This window comes from Lepisosteus oculatus, chromosome 4 (genome assembly GCF_040954835.1).
Source record: "Lepisosteus oculatus isolate fLepOcu1 chromosome 4, fLepOcu1.hap2, whole genome shotgun sequence".
Lineage (NCBI taxonomy): Eukaryota > Metazoa > Chordata > Actinopteri > Semionotiformes > Lepisosteidae > Lepisosteus > Lepisosteus oculatus.
Window position 1 is genome coordinate 4,155,167 of NC_090699.1, and position 18,375 is coordinate 4,173,541.

General features: G+C 42.9%; 3 protein-coding genes across 9 annotated transcripts in view; 1 reads left to right on the forward strand and 2 right to left on the reverse strand.

Moving 5' to 3' along the window:
- LOC138238061 (butyrophilin subfamily 2 member A2-like) overlaps positions 1 to 3,955 on the reverse strand; it is a 93,767-nt gene extending 89,812 nt beyond the window's left edge. The window contains exons 1-4 of the mRNA XM_069187913.1: positions 3,790 to 3,955; positions 3,438 to 3,553; positions 2,459 to 2,533; positions 28 to 375 (exon numbers count right to left, since the gene is read on the reverse strand). Coding sequence (XP_069044014.1) covers positions 28 to 375; positions 2,459 to 2,531 — 421 coding nt within the window. The 5' untranslated portion in view covers positions 2,532 to 2,533; positions 3,438 to 3,553; positions 3,790 to 3,955. The remainder of the gene's footprint in view (positions 1 to 27; positions 376 to 2,458; positions 2,534 to 3,437; positions 3,554 to 3,789) is intronic.
- The window catches only part of LOC107076270 (butyrophilin subfamily 2 member A2-like), a 323,939-nt gene that overhangs the window by 180,789 nt on the left and 124,775 nt on the right, over positions 1 to 18,375 (forward strand). For 3 of the 6 annotated variants that reach the window (XM_069187868.1, XM_069187870.1, XM_069187869.1), the window contains exons 1-3: positions 8,011 to 8,193; positions 8,434 to 8,550; positions 9,110 to 9,184. The exons of 1 other annotated variant lie outside the window; for it this stretch is intronic. In XM_069187868.1, the coding sequence (XP_069043969.1) occupies positions 9,112 to 9,184 (73 nt within the window). In that variant the 5' untranslated portion in view covers positions 8,011 to 8,193; positions 8,434 to 8,550; positions 9,110 to 9,111. Of the gene's footprint in view, positions 1 to 8,010; positions 8,194 to 8,433; positions 8,551 to 9,109; positions 9,185 to 13,173; positions 13,522 to 18,375 lie in introns of those variants that run through there. 2 more of the 6 variants (XM_069187871.1, XM_069187872.1) reach the window with 2 other exon arrangements.
- Positions 1 to 18,375, reverse strand: part of LOC102682209 (uncharacterized) — a 131,390-nt gene that overhangs the window by 15,257 nt on the left and 97,758 nt on the right. The window lies entirely within an intron of this gene.

Sequence of the window (18,375 nt, forward strand, 5' to 3'; positions counted from 1 at the left end):
GTGTAATTCTGGGAGAAAGACACTCACCTCTCACACCCAGGTCAATAACAGCTTCATCCTCCACCTGTTTAGATACCACATAGCATTTATACTGTCCATGGTCAGAGCGTCTCACATCTCTCAGTGTTAAAGACACATTGCCTCTGTGGAGCTCCTGCAGGAATAGACCAGTCCTGTCCCTGTAGGCTGGGTTCTGTCCTTCAAAGTTATACCAGCCTGATTCATACAAACAAACAGGTTTATAGTAATCCTCTCTAAACCACCTGATCTCTAGGTCCCCAGCACTGATGTCTGGTGAGAGGTAACAGGGCAGGACAGCGTCTTCACCAGGGAAAACAAACACAGGAACAGCTGGACCTCGAAGCTCAAACCTCTCTGAAAGAGAAAGAGCACAGCTGACATGAGTCTTCAACCTCAACACAAAAAAAGCAGAGCAGGTCAGTGACTGAGGAGCACTGAAGATCAGTGAGTCTCATCTCACCATCTGCTCCTCTTCCTCACACAAGTGTTTCACAAACTGGGGTCTGGATCTCTCACCCAGGACCCTCAGATCCTCACCTTCACTCCCTGATAGAAGAGCTTTGACTGTGTTCACTGAGGGTCTGTTACTCTGCAGTGACAGTAGGGGGTTAAATCAGGCTCTTTAGCTGTGTATCTGTCTCTGCTTTCGGGTCCTTTATATAGTGAAACATTTCACATACAGAAACCAGATTAAGCTGTTGATTAATACATCTGATAAACAACAGGCAAGATCCAGTCAGGTTCCTTCTACAAGTGTTGGCTGTAACATCTTTCCATCTTCCAAAAACACACTTCTGACATGTTGTAATGTCCTGTGTAGTTTGGGTCACTCCAGGACAGTCTCTGTAAGTGATGAGTACCTGATGTAGCCAACATTAACTCCCACACTGAGGCACAGACTGGCAGAGAGGGTGAAGCAGCTCTCAGGTCAGCAGTGTGACTTGGCCATGATTGACACTGTCTCTGGGTCTGTCAGCTCATCCCACAGGTGCTCAGGGGTCTGATGACAGAGTGACTCAGTGGAGGACATTGATCCCAGACTGACACACAACATCATGAGCAGAAGAAAGGCTGATGACAAGAACAGACTGTTCAGCCCATCAGTGCTCATCACTGCCCTGCACTTTCACAACACCAGGCTCAGATGTGAAAGTTCAGAGTCTGTGTCTCCACTGTGTGTCCTGGTGCTGTGTTAATACCTCCCAGTGCTGCTGCTGACACAGTCAGTCTGGTCACATGGGGCTCCAGTGCAGCTGATTGACCTAGTTTAGGGGTCTTGAGATCAAGACTGGGACATCACCAAAAAAATGAAAGAATCTGAATCCAGGAATCCAAGACCTGAGATCAGAAATCTGGAACCCTGATCCAGTGGTGTCTTCCTGCAGCTGCCTGCCTTCAGTGTCACAAATCCTTCCCTCTGTCTGCCATAATCCAGTCACAGCACCATTCCTTCTCAGCTGTCTTCCCCATATTATAACCTAACTCCTCCATTTCCTGCTCTTGCCCTCCTGCCTCTACCCCTGACGTTCTGTCTGGTTCAGTCCTGTATATTCTACTATGTTCAATATATTCAGATTTCTCTGTTTAGCAGCTGCAGCTCCTGATGCCACCTCTCCGGTCCATCTGGTGTCCTACCTGTAGAACAGTAAGCAGGCGTCCAACCATATCTTCTCTGTCCCCTGAAGTCCCACACAGCTTAATGGTAGTCCAGATTTTCCAATTCCCTCAAGACTCATATTCCTTTCCTCCACAATTCACAACTCCTCATTCCAAGGACTCTGAAATTCCTCTCTCTACACTCCCTACATGCCTTCATGTTCATCCTGCCTCCTGTTCCCCTCTTACTGCAGGAGCACATTAAACAAGGTGCAGACATGAATCTGCTCTGTCTCCTCATTCACTCTACTCGCTCCTCCCAATCCAGAAAAGCTCACTGCAGCCTCTGTCTGCTCTTTTGAAATGTACTGAACCTCACTGTTCCCAGTGTGTCAAGATCCTTATCTTCTGTGATCTCTATTTTAAAAAACTGGAGTTCAACTCAATGTGGTTAAAACATCTGCTCCTCCTACCATCACTGAATTCCTTGGAATTACTCAGTTCAGAAGAGTTTTACCTCCTTCCTTCACCAATAAGCTTGACTGCATTCAACTGAATTTTTTTAGTAATTTGTCCACTAGGTCTGCACAACCCTTGTCTTGCTCTTATCACTCTTGTCTTTGCTGGGTCAACTCAAGAATGTGATGAAAATCATTCCCAGAGACAGTATTGTGTAGATCTAATCTAGACAACAGTCAGGTCAGATAATTGTTACAATCTTTATGTTATCAGCTTCAGAAATTTGATTATTGGAAACTGTACTGAGATTTTCAGTCATCAGTGTTAAATCAGAGCTCTGGTCAGGTTATTGATTAAAACACCAATAAGAGTCTCTCTGTACCTGATCCTGAGATACAGAACTGGTGGAGAAACAGCAGAGTCACGAAGAGCCACTGTGACTGGTCAGACTCCATCTCTGAAAGAAAGAAACACTCTGAAGGAAAACACACTTATGAGTTACACTTCAGATCTGAAATAAAGAAAATCTCCAACAGAGATGAAATGTCTCAGAAAGACACAGGTAGTACTCTTTGCTGAAACAGACGCTCACCCTGACTTGTCACTGTGCCATATTCCCATTAACAGAAGCCCTGAACGTGCAGACTTTTTCACTGAAATCTATATCCAAAACAAAAGTACTTCCTGCAGTAAGAAAGTTCCTCTCAATTTTAGTTCTGACCTGACTGTTCACTCACACACTGCTGTACCTGACTGATCTCACTGTCACTCCAGCACACAGCAGCTTCAGTCCTGACCTGACTGTTCACTCACACACTGCTGTACCTGACTGATCTCACTGTCACTCCAGCACACAGCAGCTTCAGTCCTGACCTGACTGTTCACTCACACACTGCTGTACCTGACTGATCTCACTGTCACTCCAGCACACAGCAGCTTCAGTCCTGACCTGACTGTTCACTCACACACTGCTGTACCTGACTGATCTCACTGTCACTCCAGCACACAGCAGCTTCAGTCCTGACCTGACTGTTCACTCACACACTGCTGTACCTGACTGATCTCACTGTCACTCCAGCACACAGCAGCTACTACTCTGACTCTACCCATGCACTATAAAGAAAGGAACAGCACTTTATTTGACAATACAATGTGTGGAAATAGAGCAGAGTTTCCTGTCTCCCTTTACAGATGGACATTAACATACCAGATTCACACTCACCTTTTTCTATACATACATTGTCATTGATCTCTGCAGTACTAAACACATCATACTGAATGAAACCTACAAGGTTCAGAAATATATAATGTTTCTTGTCTTCTTATACAGCTCGACAATAACAAAGCAGATTTACACTCACCTGTTTTTATACTAACAGGATGTTTACAGTATTAATTACAGTCCAGATTCAGAGCAAAGTTTTTTGTCTTTGCAGTGTTGAGAGATGTTGTTCTGAGAGAGAGAAACGCCATTCAACTACAGGAAACACAAAGTGAAAGAAAAACCTTCAGCAGGAGCCATGAAATTTACTGTTTGCCTGTTAGATCCAATACAGTGAAAATCCAGTGAAAACAGTGATATTATACACCTTCAGATACACATTAATAATTAATCTGTCGTGTGAATATTTGTACTATCTGACTGCTACAGGACAGGCCTCACCCTACAGTACACTGTGCTGTTAACTGATGTGAGAATGATAGGATACTTACAGGCTGGATACTCCGATCATACCGGTCTGAGCTCCACTTTCTATTGTTCAGAAAGAAAATAAGATTGTCTGATGCCTTTTTATAATTAGATTTGAAAAGCGACCTGCTCACTTTACTTCTGACACCCTCTTTATCGCAGTAAAGGACTATTTTCACTTTCACTTACAGAGCGGCAGGAGGATTCTGGGAAATTGGGCTGTGGCTTCAGGGTGTGTTGTTGTGATCATGCAGCTCGAGCACAGATCAGTGTTCACCCAGAGGCCCTCCTACCATCAAATCACCCTACTTGTCCAGAGTCCAGTCTGGAAGGAGAGCGTGTGAGAGCTCCAGTAGAGATCTTGTCTCTAGTGATGATGAGGCAGGTTTACAGGCCTGTGGGCTCTGCAAGTGAGGGGTGCTTGAGAACAGAAGGGGCTCACAGGTGCTGGACAGGGGGGCTGTTTGCTGGTTCCTTTGCCAGGTTCAATGGTGATGAAGGAACAACCAGCTGCACCAGGGCTGACTGGAGGCGTCAGCACCTGGAGGAGTGGAGCACCGCTGGGTGAGGTAGAGTGTACCTGTCACCATCGTCATCCCTCCTCTAGAGGGCGCTCCGGCCCTTTTGTGTTGAGTTCATTATCACATTCCCCTTCCCGTCTTGTTTCTTTATTTAAACCCGGTGCTCCAGAAGCTCAGGGCTCTGCATTGGAAGACGGATACCCAGAGGCCCTCCTACCATCAAGTCACCCTACGTCCGCGGCTTGAGGGCACAGGCTTCCTGACGCCGTCCAGACCAGCTGAGTCTGGGGCTCGGAGCTCCTGGCCTCATCACTCCATTTTTAATCTCCTGGTTCCATGTCCCTGTTCCTGCTTTTAATCGTCTTGTCTTGGATGGATTCCCTGGTTTTGGATTTTGGACTGCGCCCGGATTTCCTACATTGGACTGTTCCCTGGACGCCTGCGCTCCCCCCTTGCACCTGATCACCATCAGCACCTCCCCCTGTTCTCCATCCCTTCTCTTCCTGACTGTGTTTTCCCCGTAGCCCTTTTCCAGTCACTTCCGGATTATACCGTCTGCACAGGGTCCTAAACTACACATCCTTACAGTACCTGCCCCCCACAGCTGAGAGAGAGGAGTCCTGAAGCACAGGGGGAACCCAAGTGCTCCCTGGGGCTGAACACCAGCAGACTGAGGGGTGTCTCTAAACAGCAAAGCAGCCGCCATATATAAAGATCTGCTGGGAAAGGTAGTGAAGAGAGCTGTTTGAGGACTGTGAGCATAATTTTGGTGTCAAAATTGGAGAAAAGATCAGGAAAGGAATATAAAACTGTTTCAAACTCTAAGCATCTCTTTGAGGTGAAGTGGATCAATCAGAGGGAGAAGAGAACCAGACACTGCCTGGATCAGACTGTCCCTCCACACTGAGCACACAGACAAGGAGCACACCGTGAGGACGACAGACACTGGAAGAGTTAGGGGACAGTGGCTGAGATTGGAGGTTGTTGTCTGTGGCTCAACAATATTTCAGACACTCCACAGTGGGGCTTGAATGGATTTGAAAAAAGGTATATGTAAAATCCTGCATGGAGCTTTCATGAAGCACCTCAGTGATTCTGGGAAACAAACATGGCAAAAGGTGTTGTTAGATTAGACTTCATTGCAACTTTCTTGTGTAAATGCTGAGTGTTACAGTACGTGTGACACAGACCCAGCACAGCAGATCTCCTGTCAGCACTGTCTCTGCAGACAAGCAGGGTGGGGACAGCATCATGCTGTGGGGATGCTTCTCAGCAGAGACTGTAGAGCTCGTAAGGATTGCAGGTATAATGGACAGAGCAAAGTACAGGCAAATACTGGAGGAAAACATGTTCCAGTCTGCTAATGACTTAAAGCCACAAATCACCTTTCAGCAGGACAATCACCCAAAGTACAAGGTCAAACTGCTCTGGAGTGGATGAAGAATAAGGAAGTTAATATCCTTGAGTGTCCCAGTCAAAGTGCTGACTTGAATCCTATTGGGAATAACCACATGTTGCAGAAGGGGTGGAGCTGAGATTGTACAGTGAGCAGACTTCCTCAGACAGTTTCTGCACCTTCCTCATTATAACACTATGACAGCAACAAGATCCTTATTCTAGGAGGACAATAATGACTGAAAGATTACAACAGAACAGAATTAAAGACACCTCACAGGATCAACCAAATAAATAAAGTACATCCTGAGACTTTGTGTGGACTGAATGGTAATTAAACTCTGTCAGTATGAAGTGAGTCACAGCTGAGAGCAGTCTACACTCTGATGAGACACAGCTGTGGGAGGTCCTATAAGAGCAGGTTGGATATTTACCTCTGTGCTCTGAGACACAGCTGTGGGAGGTCCTATAAGAGCAGGTTGGATATTTACCTCTGTGCTCTGATGAGACACAGCTGTGGGGGGTCCTAGAGAGCAGGTTGGATATTTACCTCGTGGGAGAACATACCAGGCTGCCAGTCCTGGGCTGGCCTCAGTTGGGAGAGGACAAATGATTTAAGAGTCTCACATGTACAGTTACCAGGTGGAACAGTAGACCAAGAGTAACACTGAAGCTGAGAGTGAAGGTCTGCAGTTCAACATTATCAACAAGAACAGTGTCAGGAACTCCAAACACCGTCTCAAGACAATCAAGTAAGATATCATGGCTGACAGTGTTGAAAACAGCCCTGAGACCAAGAAGGATGAGGACAGAAAGAGAACCAGAATCAGAAGCTGTTAGAAGATCGCTAGTGACTTTGATGGCAGTTTCTGTGCTGTGTAAGTGTCTGAAGCCATTATGGTTCAAATAGGTTATTTGCAATGAGATGATTATTTAATTAAATAACAACAACATGTTCTATCAAGAACTTTTGAAGTTAAAAGAGGATTTCAGCCTAATGAACCGTTGTACTTATTACAGTTCACTCTGTGAGAAATGAAGGAGGCCACTAATTGATTCTCCTTCCCACATACTCTCCTGTCCCCTGATTTGCTTTGGTCTCTCTTTTAATTGAAATTCCATGCGTTTTTTTCTCTCATTTAACTTCAACAAGTTTCTTCTTCTGGTTACTGTAATAACATTGGATGTGTCATTAAAATAAGTAAAATTAAAAAGAGCTCAGTTATGGGTGAATCACTGCTACTGAGCTCCATCTTATGTGCTGTGTTTCTAAAAAAATTTTACCTTTTCAGCTCTGGAAAATAGCTCATTGTTAATCTTCTGAGCCAGAATCATTCGTGAAAACTTTGACTGTCTAGTCCTCCTTTCAGTCCCAATGGGGACTCAGTCTTGCTCAGCTTTATTCATAGGCTCTTTCTCCTGGTCTGGAAAAACACGTTTAGAAAGACATGGAAGTGAATGAAACACACCTGGGAGACAACACAGTACACTGAATATGTAATAAACTGGTATAACTAATGTAAGTGTATTTTTGGAATAATAGGAAATATGCTTGTTACAATATATTATTGGAAATATATTTTTCATTATAATTCAAGTATAACTTAAGGAATTATGAGTTGATTTAAATATATACTGTATTTTCATGATATTGAAAGACACTGAATGTCCACATTTTCAATATATTCAATCTAATTTATATCAATAAATAGCTGGTGGGGAATGGATGACTGGTTTCTTGACTTCATGATCTGTGTAACTGCTGACAAGGGTAATGAGGAAGAGTAGGCAGACTCCTCCAACACTCCCACACTGGAGCCACTGGTGTCACAGTCAGCACAGCCCCAGAGACAGAAGAGGTGAGACTGAAAACACCTGGGAGTCTGGCTGAGAGCCCACTGACTCTAGACTGGACAGGGCTCAGCCTGTGTGCCACCACAGGGGAAATGATCCAGACTTGAACCTGTGATCACACAGCTCAGCCCCAGAGCAGAGCTTTTGCACCAGAGACAGGAGAAGTGAGACTGAAAACACCTGGGAGTCTGGCTGAGAGCCCACTGACTCTACACTGGACAGGGCTCAGCCTGTGTGCCACCACAGGGGAAATGATCCAGACTTGAACCTGTGATCACACAGCTCAGCCTTGCGTAGTGCCTGTACTTGTGAACACACTCAATAGACAAGAGGAGCTGGGCTCCAGCTTGATATACCTGTTTAGCAGAAAAGTCCCAGAGCTCCTGCACTCTTGAACACTGATCTGTGCTTGAGCTGCATGATCACAACAACACAGCCTGAAGCCACTGCCCAGTTTCCCAGAATCCTCCTGCCTCTCTACGTTACAGCAGAAAGTGAAAATTGAAAGCAAAAATAATCCATTACTGCAATAAAGAGAGTCTCCGAAGTGAAGGTCACTTTTCAAATCTAATTATAAAGAGGCCTCAGACAATTAGATATTTCTTCCTGAACAATAGAAACTGGAGCTCAGACCACAATTTTCAGAGTATCCAGCCTGTAAGTATCCTGTGATTTTCATACCAGTTAACAGCACAGTGTACTGTAGGATTAGGTGCTGTCCTGTCGCAGTCAGACAGTCCAGATATTCACACGACTGATGAATTATTAATGTGTATCTGTAGGTGTAAAATATCACAGTTTTTGCTGTATTTTCACTGTATTTGCTCTGACAACAGGCAAACAGTGAATTCCACGGCTCCAGTTGAAAGTTTTTCTTTCACTTTGTGTTTCCTGTAGTTGAATGGTGCTTCTGTCTCTCTGGACAACATCTCTGAACACTGGAAAGATAAAAAACTTTTCTCAGCAGTCTGGACTGTAGTTCACACTGTAAACATCCCGTCAGTATAAAACCAGGTGAGTGTGAATCTGCTGAAAGTGAGGCTCCCCTCACTACCACACTACAGCTGGATAATTCTCTAAGTGTCTGTTTCTGTGAAATCTTACCCTCCAAAGTGTTACATTTGCAAGTCAGTAGTAAAGGCTGCCCATTAGAGCATGTCTTTATCTTAGAACTGAAATATGACATGAGTAGCTGTTTATTTTAGAGATGAGCATTGATCTATCAGAGATTTTTTTAAAAGGTGAAATGACATTAGAGGGGTTTTATTTGAAATATCTGACTTTTTTCTATTTCAAACGGTTCATATCAGACAAGATGTTTTTATATTTTAGTGATTATCCCTGACCCAGTCTGAGTATTTCTATACTTCTGAGTTGAAGTGTGACCAACCTGAATGTTTTTGTATTTCCAAGATGAATTCTTATTATTCACAGTGTTTTCTCTTCTCTGTTGTAGAGATAAATTGTGACTGATCAGTGTGTTTCTGCATTTGAGAGATTAAGTCTGTCCACTCAGAGTCTTTCATTATTCCAGGTCTGCTGTCTGACTAATCTCAGTGTTTCTGTATTGCAGGTATGAAGTCTGACAGTTCAGCGTGGCTCTCTGTGACTCTGTTGCTTCTCCTCCAGTCCTCTGCTTCAGTATCAGGTACAGTGAAGAGAGACTCTCTCATTTCATTAGCCATGTTTTAACTGTAACAGAGGTTGTTTTCTGTGCCCTGGTCAAGCAGACAATATGAAGGCAGGTCTTTATTCATTTTACAATGGTTAAAATCACCCAGCATGAGACAGGGGAGTCTGGAGCTCTTTTTTTTTTAGAACGCCCTTTCTCATTCCTTAGACAATTTCACTAACCATGTCTCAGTGAGGCTCCTGTATGCCCAGTGGAATTTCTCATGGACATGGAGCTGGTCAAGGGTGTTCCTTAGGGATCAGACAGCTGTGAGAGTAGTGGAGGGGAGAGGAGGGTGTACCTTCCCATTTAACCTCTTCAGTCTCTGCCACACTCCTCCCCTTCATCCTCATGTCCTTGTTTCCTTCTTCAAACCCCTGTGTTCATGATAATGTCCAGGATTGTCTGCAAGTTTAGCTCCAGTTGTTCATGTGATCGGAGAGCCACAACACTCTCCCATGTGTCTCAAATATCCACACTGTCCCCTTCAAGCTCTCAGCTCACACAGATGACAGTCCACAGGTAATCCTCACAATAGCCAGCAGCAGTATAAATAGTCTTTATGACTTTTAATGAGTCACAGGGAAGCAATCCTCCTCAGTTTCCTAAGTGGTGGAGACATGAAGACTTGTTTGTTGGTGAGACCTAAACACACACGTACCCCAAACACAGATGGTTGATTTACACATCACTGTTCAAGAAGCACAGAGTGTCTGTCTGAATAAACATTCCTGTTCAGTGTTACCAGAGTCATTCAGTTTTTAACCCCACATGATGGGAAAACATGTAGGAAACCTGTTAACATGAGAGTTAAACCACAGCGTATTTTCTGGATTATTTCTTTCCTAACAGACAGGCCTCAATGTGTCAGATTCAACCAGCAGGGCAGCACAATGACATTGATCTCCACTGGCTCTGCTCAAGGCTCAGCCATTCCTCCTGCTCTTCTCACATTGTAGACAGGTGACTGGAGGAGCCCAGACCAGACATATGTTTACTCATGGGCTCTGATGACACAGTGCCTTGGGGCAACCTTGTTGTTTTATAAGGCGCTATATAAAAATAAATTGAATTGAGTGATTGTAGACAAGTCTATTCAAGAGGCTAAGCTCCACTCTACACTTGACAGCTTAGGCCTGTGGTACCAAGATCATTTCCTTCACTTGAATGTTAATAAAACAAAAGAAATTGCCTAATCATCGATACAAGAACACTCACAGCCCTAAAGGCATGATCATCAATAACAGTACAAGAACACTCACTGCAAACCATTTATAGATGTTTTATAGAATTGGTCCTTACATTCAGCATCCTGGTTTGGGTCTCTTAGTATCTCCAACCAGAGCAGGTTGTGTCTCTCAGTGGTGTCTCTCAGTAGTAGAATAGTGAGCTCTATACAGCGTACTCTTAAAGACCTGTATTATTGTATAACACACATCTTGTAGGATTTCAAAGTGTGTTTTATTGTAGTTTTTGTATTTGTTTGAGTGTATTTCTGGTCAGTGTATAAATTCTGCGATCACATTGTCCTGGGTCCTATCACCCCCTCTGTATGTCCTTTTCCCACCTGTATCAGGACATGTCCCTGCCTGTGAAGACTAAGCCTGTCTGTCCAGCTTCATACCTGCATCCATTAGTCCACTGAAGTCTAAGGGTTTCCCTCTGTCTCCTTCTTCACCATGAAAAAGGAGATGTTAAGATTTATGAACATATCTCATCACCTCCTTTCTCTTATTCACCAGCGTCTTTATAATAAATTCACCTCTTTTATAAGCCTATTGGGTAATATTTATATAATATATAACACACTTGCCTGTTGACTTTTAAAATTGTGTGTGATTTGGTTGTACGATCCATGTATGAAGGATGGGTTTTAATGTACCCAGCACCACAGGTGAAGTTCCATCTAAGTCTAACCCTCCTCTCAAATGAAGAAGAGCTGCACAGACACTGTTATGAAGCCCCTTTGCTGTGCAGGAATGCTAATTAGTCAGGGAAGAACCTTTGTCTTTGATGTCACATCGAATACAGGAGCTTCAGATACAACTCACATAATAGCCCAGAGAACACATTTTCACCTCCAAAGGTGTGAAAAAGTTCCTTCTCACCCTCCTCTCAAATGAAGAAGAGCTGCACAGACACAAAGCCTCTTTACTGTGAAGATAATCAGTCAGACAATCCTCAGGTCAGGGAAGAACCTCCTGCCCCAGGGACAGGACAGAGGAGCCTTCCAGAAAAACACTTCAGAAGCACCAGGGCCATGGGGAAAGGCCCGGCTTTAAAAACTCAGCTGACAGAAATATGTATTTATTTGTGTATCCATATGTATGTAAAAAGGATACAGTGAGAAGCTCCTTAGATGACCCAGCTATGAGGTATCATGACATGCTACTTACATTCTTTTCAGAAAATGCAATTGTTTGCTAAAGTTCCCTCTTAAAGGCTCAAATAGCTAGATAGATAGATACTTTATTGATCCCGTGAGGGAAATTGCAGTGCAACAGCAGCTTAACACACACAACACAGCCACAGTGTAATGAATTATATAATAATAGTACAATACATACAATACAATACAAGACTTACTCACAGTCCGGACACACAAGAACAAACTAGAAGAGAACAGTACACAGAAAATCGTATCACACATATGAATATAAATATAGATGTAACTATAGATATAAATATAAATGTATTGCACAGGTCCCTGGCATATATTGCACAAAAAGTGGTTGTAAACGGGAAAAAGAAAAAGAAAAAGAACAGATGTAGCAGTAGATGTATAGATGCGTTTAGTCCAGAAACAGGTGAATCAGTCTATTGCTGAACGTGCTCTTCATTCCTGCAAGCCTGTCATAGAGGGGATGGGAGAAGTTGTCCATGATGGCCTCTTGTTTGGACATCATTCTCCTCTCAGCCACTACCTCCAAGGGGTCCAGGTCAGACCCAATGACAGAGCTTGCTCTCCTGATGAGCTTGTTCAGCCTTTTGGAATCTACTGCTCTAATCCCAGAGCCCCAGCACACCACTGCGTAGAAAATGGCACTCGCTACCACCGACTGATAGAACATGTGTAGCATCTTACTAGATGGCAGCTCTTGTGGTGCATTAGGATACTGCAGACAGATGTCATTTCACATCCCCCTGCCTCCAGACTGGCTGAGAAAGCAAACAGCAGGCGCTGTCTAGGCAGTCACGTGACTTGAAAAATAAGACTCTGTATCTCGGGAACGAAAGCAGCTCGGAAGCTACTTTCAACGGCACAACCTAGCACAAACAGATGAGGCTGGTTTGCTTCTCCTGCCCTGCTGTAGGGGGGCTGAGTGATGTCACACTCATGAAAAAACAAGGCGCTATACAATATCTTGAGCATGAACACATGCTGCTTCAACACCACAAACCAGTACAAACGCAGCACTAATGAATGTGGGGGGTTTCAATGTTTGTGTTGTTTGTGGGGAGGGGGGCAACTTCACAGAGCTTAAGGATTGAAATATACCATAACATGTACTGTACTGTTTAATATGATAATTATACTTCTTTTCACTTACAACTAACAATATTAATGTTTTTAACATGACCACTTAATACATTTGACTGACAAGAATTCAGTATTCATATCTGACCCCCACAACCTTCAGTGTACACTTTATATACACTTTTAAACAAAGACAAACACTTAAACCTTTTACAATGAAACAATAACATCCCTAAATATTAACTTACTGACATTCCTTAAAGGAACTAACTCACTAGCTGGTATGTTTGCTTAAAAATGAGACAGTACAACAGGAGGGTTTCCAATCAATCCAAGTGGGTTAAACCAAAACATCACTAAATCCTCACCAGTGACATTCCTGGGGTCAGTGTGGGGCTGATCCTGAGACAGTGCTGGACCAGCTCACACTGTGAGCAGCTGTGTAGAGGGGGAGGCTCATGCAGACTGTGTGCTCTTTCTCTTCCAGAGGTTTTACAGCTTGTTGGTCCAGCTGCTCCTGTAGTTGTGTCCCCTGGTGAAGACGCTGTCCTGCCCTGTTACCTCTCATCCAGAGAGAGTGTAGAGGACCTGGAGATCAGGTGGTTTAGAGGAGATTATACAGCCCCTGTGTGTCTGTACCAGAACAGAAGGTATAACTCTGACAGACAGGACCCAGCCTACAAGGGAAGGGTGGAGCTTTTCTCCAATGAGCTCTCCAGAGGCAACGTGTCTTTAACACTGAGAAACATCACCCGCTCTGATCATGGACAGTACAGATGTATGGTGCTGTCTGATCTCTGGGATGATGACACTGTTATTGACCTGTCTGTTAGAGGTGAGTGTTTAAAATGTAACTAATCGTTTCCCACAAAATAATTATTGTGCTGCATAATAGCAATTCTATAAAACATTTTTATGATAATGTGGGTGTATTGAATACCACTGATTGATACTACATGTAATCGTAATAATAACCTTCACTGAGGAGCACTTCAAACACAGACTGATAAAGTTGACATTAATAAGAAACCTGTCTGACTCTGAGCCCCAGCAGAGACAAATCACATGACAAACATCTCAGACCTTAGTGAGACTTTCTAACAGTAATTGTGGAAGTTTTAAGTGAAAAACCAAAACCTTCTCTTGAATTGTGTTCACTCTGAAACTCGGATCAGAACACAGAATTGTCATGTTTTCCCAAAAAGAATAAATTCACCTCTACTTGTTGAGCCCCTGTCACGCTCGTAAGCCCCTCCTCTTAAGGAGGCTCCAGCCCTTCCTAGTTTAGTGTTGATCTCCTGCACCTGCCTCCGGTTCCTGCCCCCCCTGCTATACAAGCCAGGCGTTCCTGCCAGTCTGGGCTCAGCTGTGGAAGATGGACACCCGGAAGTCCAGGAGCGACTCAGCGGCACAGGCTTCATCACGGTGTCCTGATCTTCTGGGTCCGGGATGAGGGAGCGTCTGGCCCCGTGACCCCCTTTTATTCCCCCGACCCTCCGCCAGATCCCGCTCCGGCTTGTAACTGTTCGTCTGTCAGGATGGATCACCCGGTCTTGGACTATTGCTACACTCATGGAAGTACTTATGTACTTAGAAATATAAAAAATGTCAATATAGTGCACATTATATTTGCTATTTTAGTTTTTCAAGGAAATGTTTATTTGTTAAAAGAAAACTCATGGCGACAGCTGGGCTCATACCTCCAACCTCAGCCTTGTGAGTCAGTCACTTAAGCCATCACACCACAGACGAAGTCATGTGCTAAACAGTGAAACAGAAGTACACATACTGTATCAATAGAAAGTCTTATACTTCTGTTTGTGTTACAGTACATGAATATAGTTACACCATTATTAATTTCTTTACATACGCGATTCCATATTACCTATTAATCAAATTCTAAAAGTACACTTTTGTTTACTCTGATAACGAGCGTATTTGCAGAAAAGGTTAAAACATTATCATTTTTCACAAAGTATATAAACTTAATGTGTAAGCTGGGGTCTGTGGAAAGACATATTCCTAATGCAAGAAATTGTATAGGGCTAATAAAGTGATCTTATCAGTTCATTAGGCTGAAACCCTCTTTTAATGTCAAAAGTTCTTGATAGAACATGTTGTTGCTATTTATTTAAATAACCGTCTCATTGCAAATAACCTATTTGAACCATAATGGCTTCAGACACTTACACAGCACAGAAACGGCCCTGTTTGATGGAAAATCTTTTTTGTAAAAGAATATCAGATATATTTAACATTAATATATTTTTGTTGATAGTGTTGAACTGAGGATCCTCACTCTGAGCTTCAGTGTTACTCTTGAGTGCTGTTCACTCTCTCAGGAAGCTGGGCTGGGCTCTTGTCAGTAACATATGGTACCAATTTCACTCTACACTTTCCTGTTAATTGTGTGCTTGGAGGTTTTGTACTGTGTGGTAAAAGGTAGATTCATCTGTTTAGAAACCAAAGTTTTCTAGAGCAGTTGGGTACGAGAGTTGATTTTCAGAGAGAGTCATTTGATAAAGTGGAAGACACAATAATCTACAACTTCAATTATGTAACAGGGAGTCCTGGTGATTGACAGACTGGCAGGCTAATCAGAGAGCAGAAGACACATGAGTGACAGATGTATTCAGCCAGTTCAGAGCAGAATGATTGGCTGGTCACAGTTCAGTGGGAGGAGCTTTCAATCGCTTTCAGGAAGATCCATCAAACCCCACTCGAACCTGCATCAGGGGAGAATTAGTGGAAGGGCTGAACTGCAAGTTAAGATTTCAAAAAAGGACAACAGCAACTATGTTTCTTAAGGAAGCTTAAACAATTTAAGGTTGACAATTTATTAAAATGTTTTACCAGTCTTTTCTTTGTCCTGATCTGCTGGTTTGTGAATTTGAAGCTGAGGAGAAAGATCGAAGTGAAGAGTACTGTCAAGCTGTGTCAGAAAGTCTTCACACCTACCCCACGTCTATCGATTCCCCAAGTCCTGCTTAAAGCAAATTCCATCCTAGAGGACCTCACACCTTTTTTTTAATGAATCCCGAATACTCCCCTCACAGAGCAGATACACTTTTTCACCTCTGAAGATAAACAGGTTTACAGTTCTCATTTCTAAAAATACAGTGTATATTTGTATTGTGTACAGCATTTGTGTGTTTTTCTTTATATTCTCTGCTACTATAAAACAAACTGCCTCTTTGGGATAATAAATACTTTCTCTGTGTCTAGGAAAAGCAGTTTAGATGTTGGATCTTGAACATCAGAGAAACCCTGAGAAGGAGACAAAACATTGTGTTCCTGATTTATAGCAGTGTTCTAGGTTCTGGTAAAGACAGAAAACTTGTGGTTTTGTAGATGATACGATAGGAACATAACACTGGAGAGAAAGCAAATAAAATTCAGAAAGAGAACATGGCACATGGCATTTAAATCCTTTAGTGCAGGCAGTAAAAATACGAGCTGTAGTTTCAGTACGGGAAGTGCTGAGAGTATATCTGTCAGACACCAGTCCTGTATCACTTCATTCTCAGAGAAAGAGAAGAACACACCACGTCTCTCTGTGGTGTCTGCTGTAGACATGCGTTCCTGCATGTCCTCACAGTCCTCACACTGCCTGAAGGACTGTCCTCTCGCAGAAACACGCGTGTGCCTTGACAGCTCAGGCCTCTGACCGGTGCAGACTGGGTGTGTGGTCACTCTGACATCCTGATCTGGAACCTGTGAGCGTGTGTTCACATGCTGCAGAGTGATGGGAGAGAATCAGGTGAGCTGATGGAGGGTTAATGAACTGAGAGAGGCAACAGACAAGGAGCAGGGCGAAGAAGAGCTGGGAGACAAAGCTGATATGAGCTCTGTTATATATTCTTATATTTGGATAGAAACTTCAGGGTGCTAGATTAGCTGATAAGAGATCATTTGACTTGTATTAATTCATAGTATTCTTATTTATCAAAATGTTTTGCATTGTTGTTAAATTTATATGTGCCAAATTATGAGACTGTTACAATTAGGGATGATGAAAATGGAGAATAACAGAAATGATTGAGCATGTTAGTCAAGAAGTAAATTAATAATCTTAACCCTTTACAATCCTAATTGAGCTTTGTCAAGAATATATTTGAGCGGTTGGTATAGTTAGGGGCCGACGAGCTCTTTGTCCTCTGGCACAACATTGGTGAGTAGTAATTCAGGCAATGGCAATACACAGACTAAACACACAACGCTAACATACAACACACAAGTTACACAATGTACAAATTTCTAAGGGAGGTGTTTCAGAGGCCTATATCCTCAACATTCAGAGAAAAACAGACGGCTACTATGTATTTAACACCTCCAAAGGCCAAAAGAAGAGAAAGCTGCCTTCTGAACTAAAAACACAACATGTGGTTAAATATCTCTGCAGACCCAGCTGCTGCAGAATGAAAGGGAACACATCTCCCTCTTCACACTAACATTAACACTAGCCAGGAGAGGCCTCTTTTAACCAAAGGATTTACACAGGAAATCAGAGCTCCATAAAAACCTCAGGATAGCAAGCTCTCTTAATAGGATTCAAATACTGAACTCCGGCCTGTTCTTTCCTGGTGATCTTCTGCCTTGCTGTGCTCCTGCCCCCTCTTGTCTTTCTCTCTTCTGCTTGTTTTTATACCCTGTTCCTGAACTCTTGATAGGCACTGTTACGACCCCAAGTGTCTAGGGGTAAAGGGCTGTAACATTTAGGATAATGCTTTTGGAAACAGGTGGGTTCTGGTGAGGGACTAGGAAGCGTGATAACAAAGGTGAGTGCAAAAGTGATGATTTTAATTTGAATAAGTGACTGGTAAGACACAATAACACACAGGGGTAAGGAAGTGGTGCCAAAGGAAAAGAAAATAAACAAAATGAAGCTGGCTAGGAAAGTGAGGGAAAGCTAACCTGACTGCAAAAGAAAACCCGAAACACACGGTCTCCAGCGTCTTCAACACCCTAGCTAACCTCCACTGACTACCCAAAACCTTACAAGACAAACGGCACTCATCGTACTAAACTAGTGTTACTAATACAAAAACAACTAAGTGTGTAGAATGTACCCAACAACCTAAACTAACCTTATATACAAAAGTTCACACAAAACAAGTGAACTAGGAATTACAAATAAGGGAAAACGAGAGTAATCAACAGGAACAGGGTACAAAAGAACACAAAGGTTGAACATGTAACACGTTAGGGCAAGGAAATGGCAAAACAAGGATAAACACACAACCAAACAAAAGTACAAAGAAACCAACAAAACCGAAGCCCAACAAACCAACAAACCCGAAGCAATAACCAAAACCAAACAGGACCAAAGTCAAACAAAAGGCCTCTTCCTTCAGAAAACCTCCATGTTATATAGTGAATAAAATGCACTCTGAATGACTGAGAAGCTAATTGTCATACAGAACAGTGGTGTAATAGTGGGCCAATGAGGGAGGGAGAACAATCAAGGGTCAGCAGTGTAGAACATAAATAAAACACACAGATCACACACTGGGACGTAACAGGCACTAAATCATTTACCCAGAACTTAATTAACCAAGGTAAACTTTATTTTTATTATTGCTTTGATCACCCCTGAATCTCAGCAAACATCTCTTTGTTTTGTTGAAGCTCCTGAGAACTGGAAACTGTTGACAATAATAATAATACTAATTGCTTACACTTATATAGC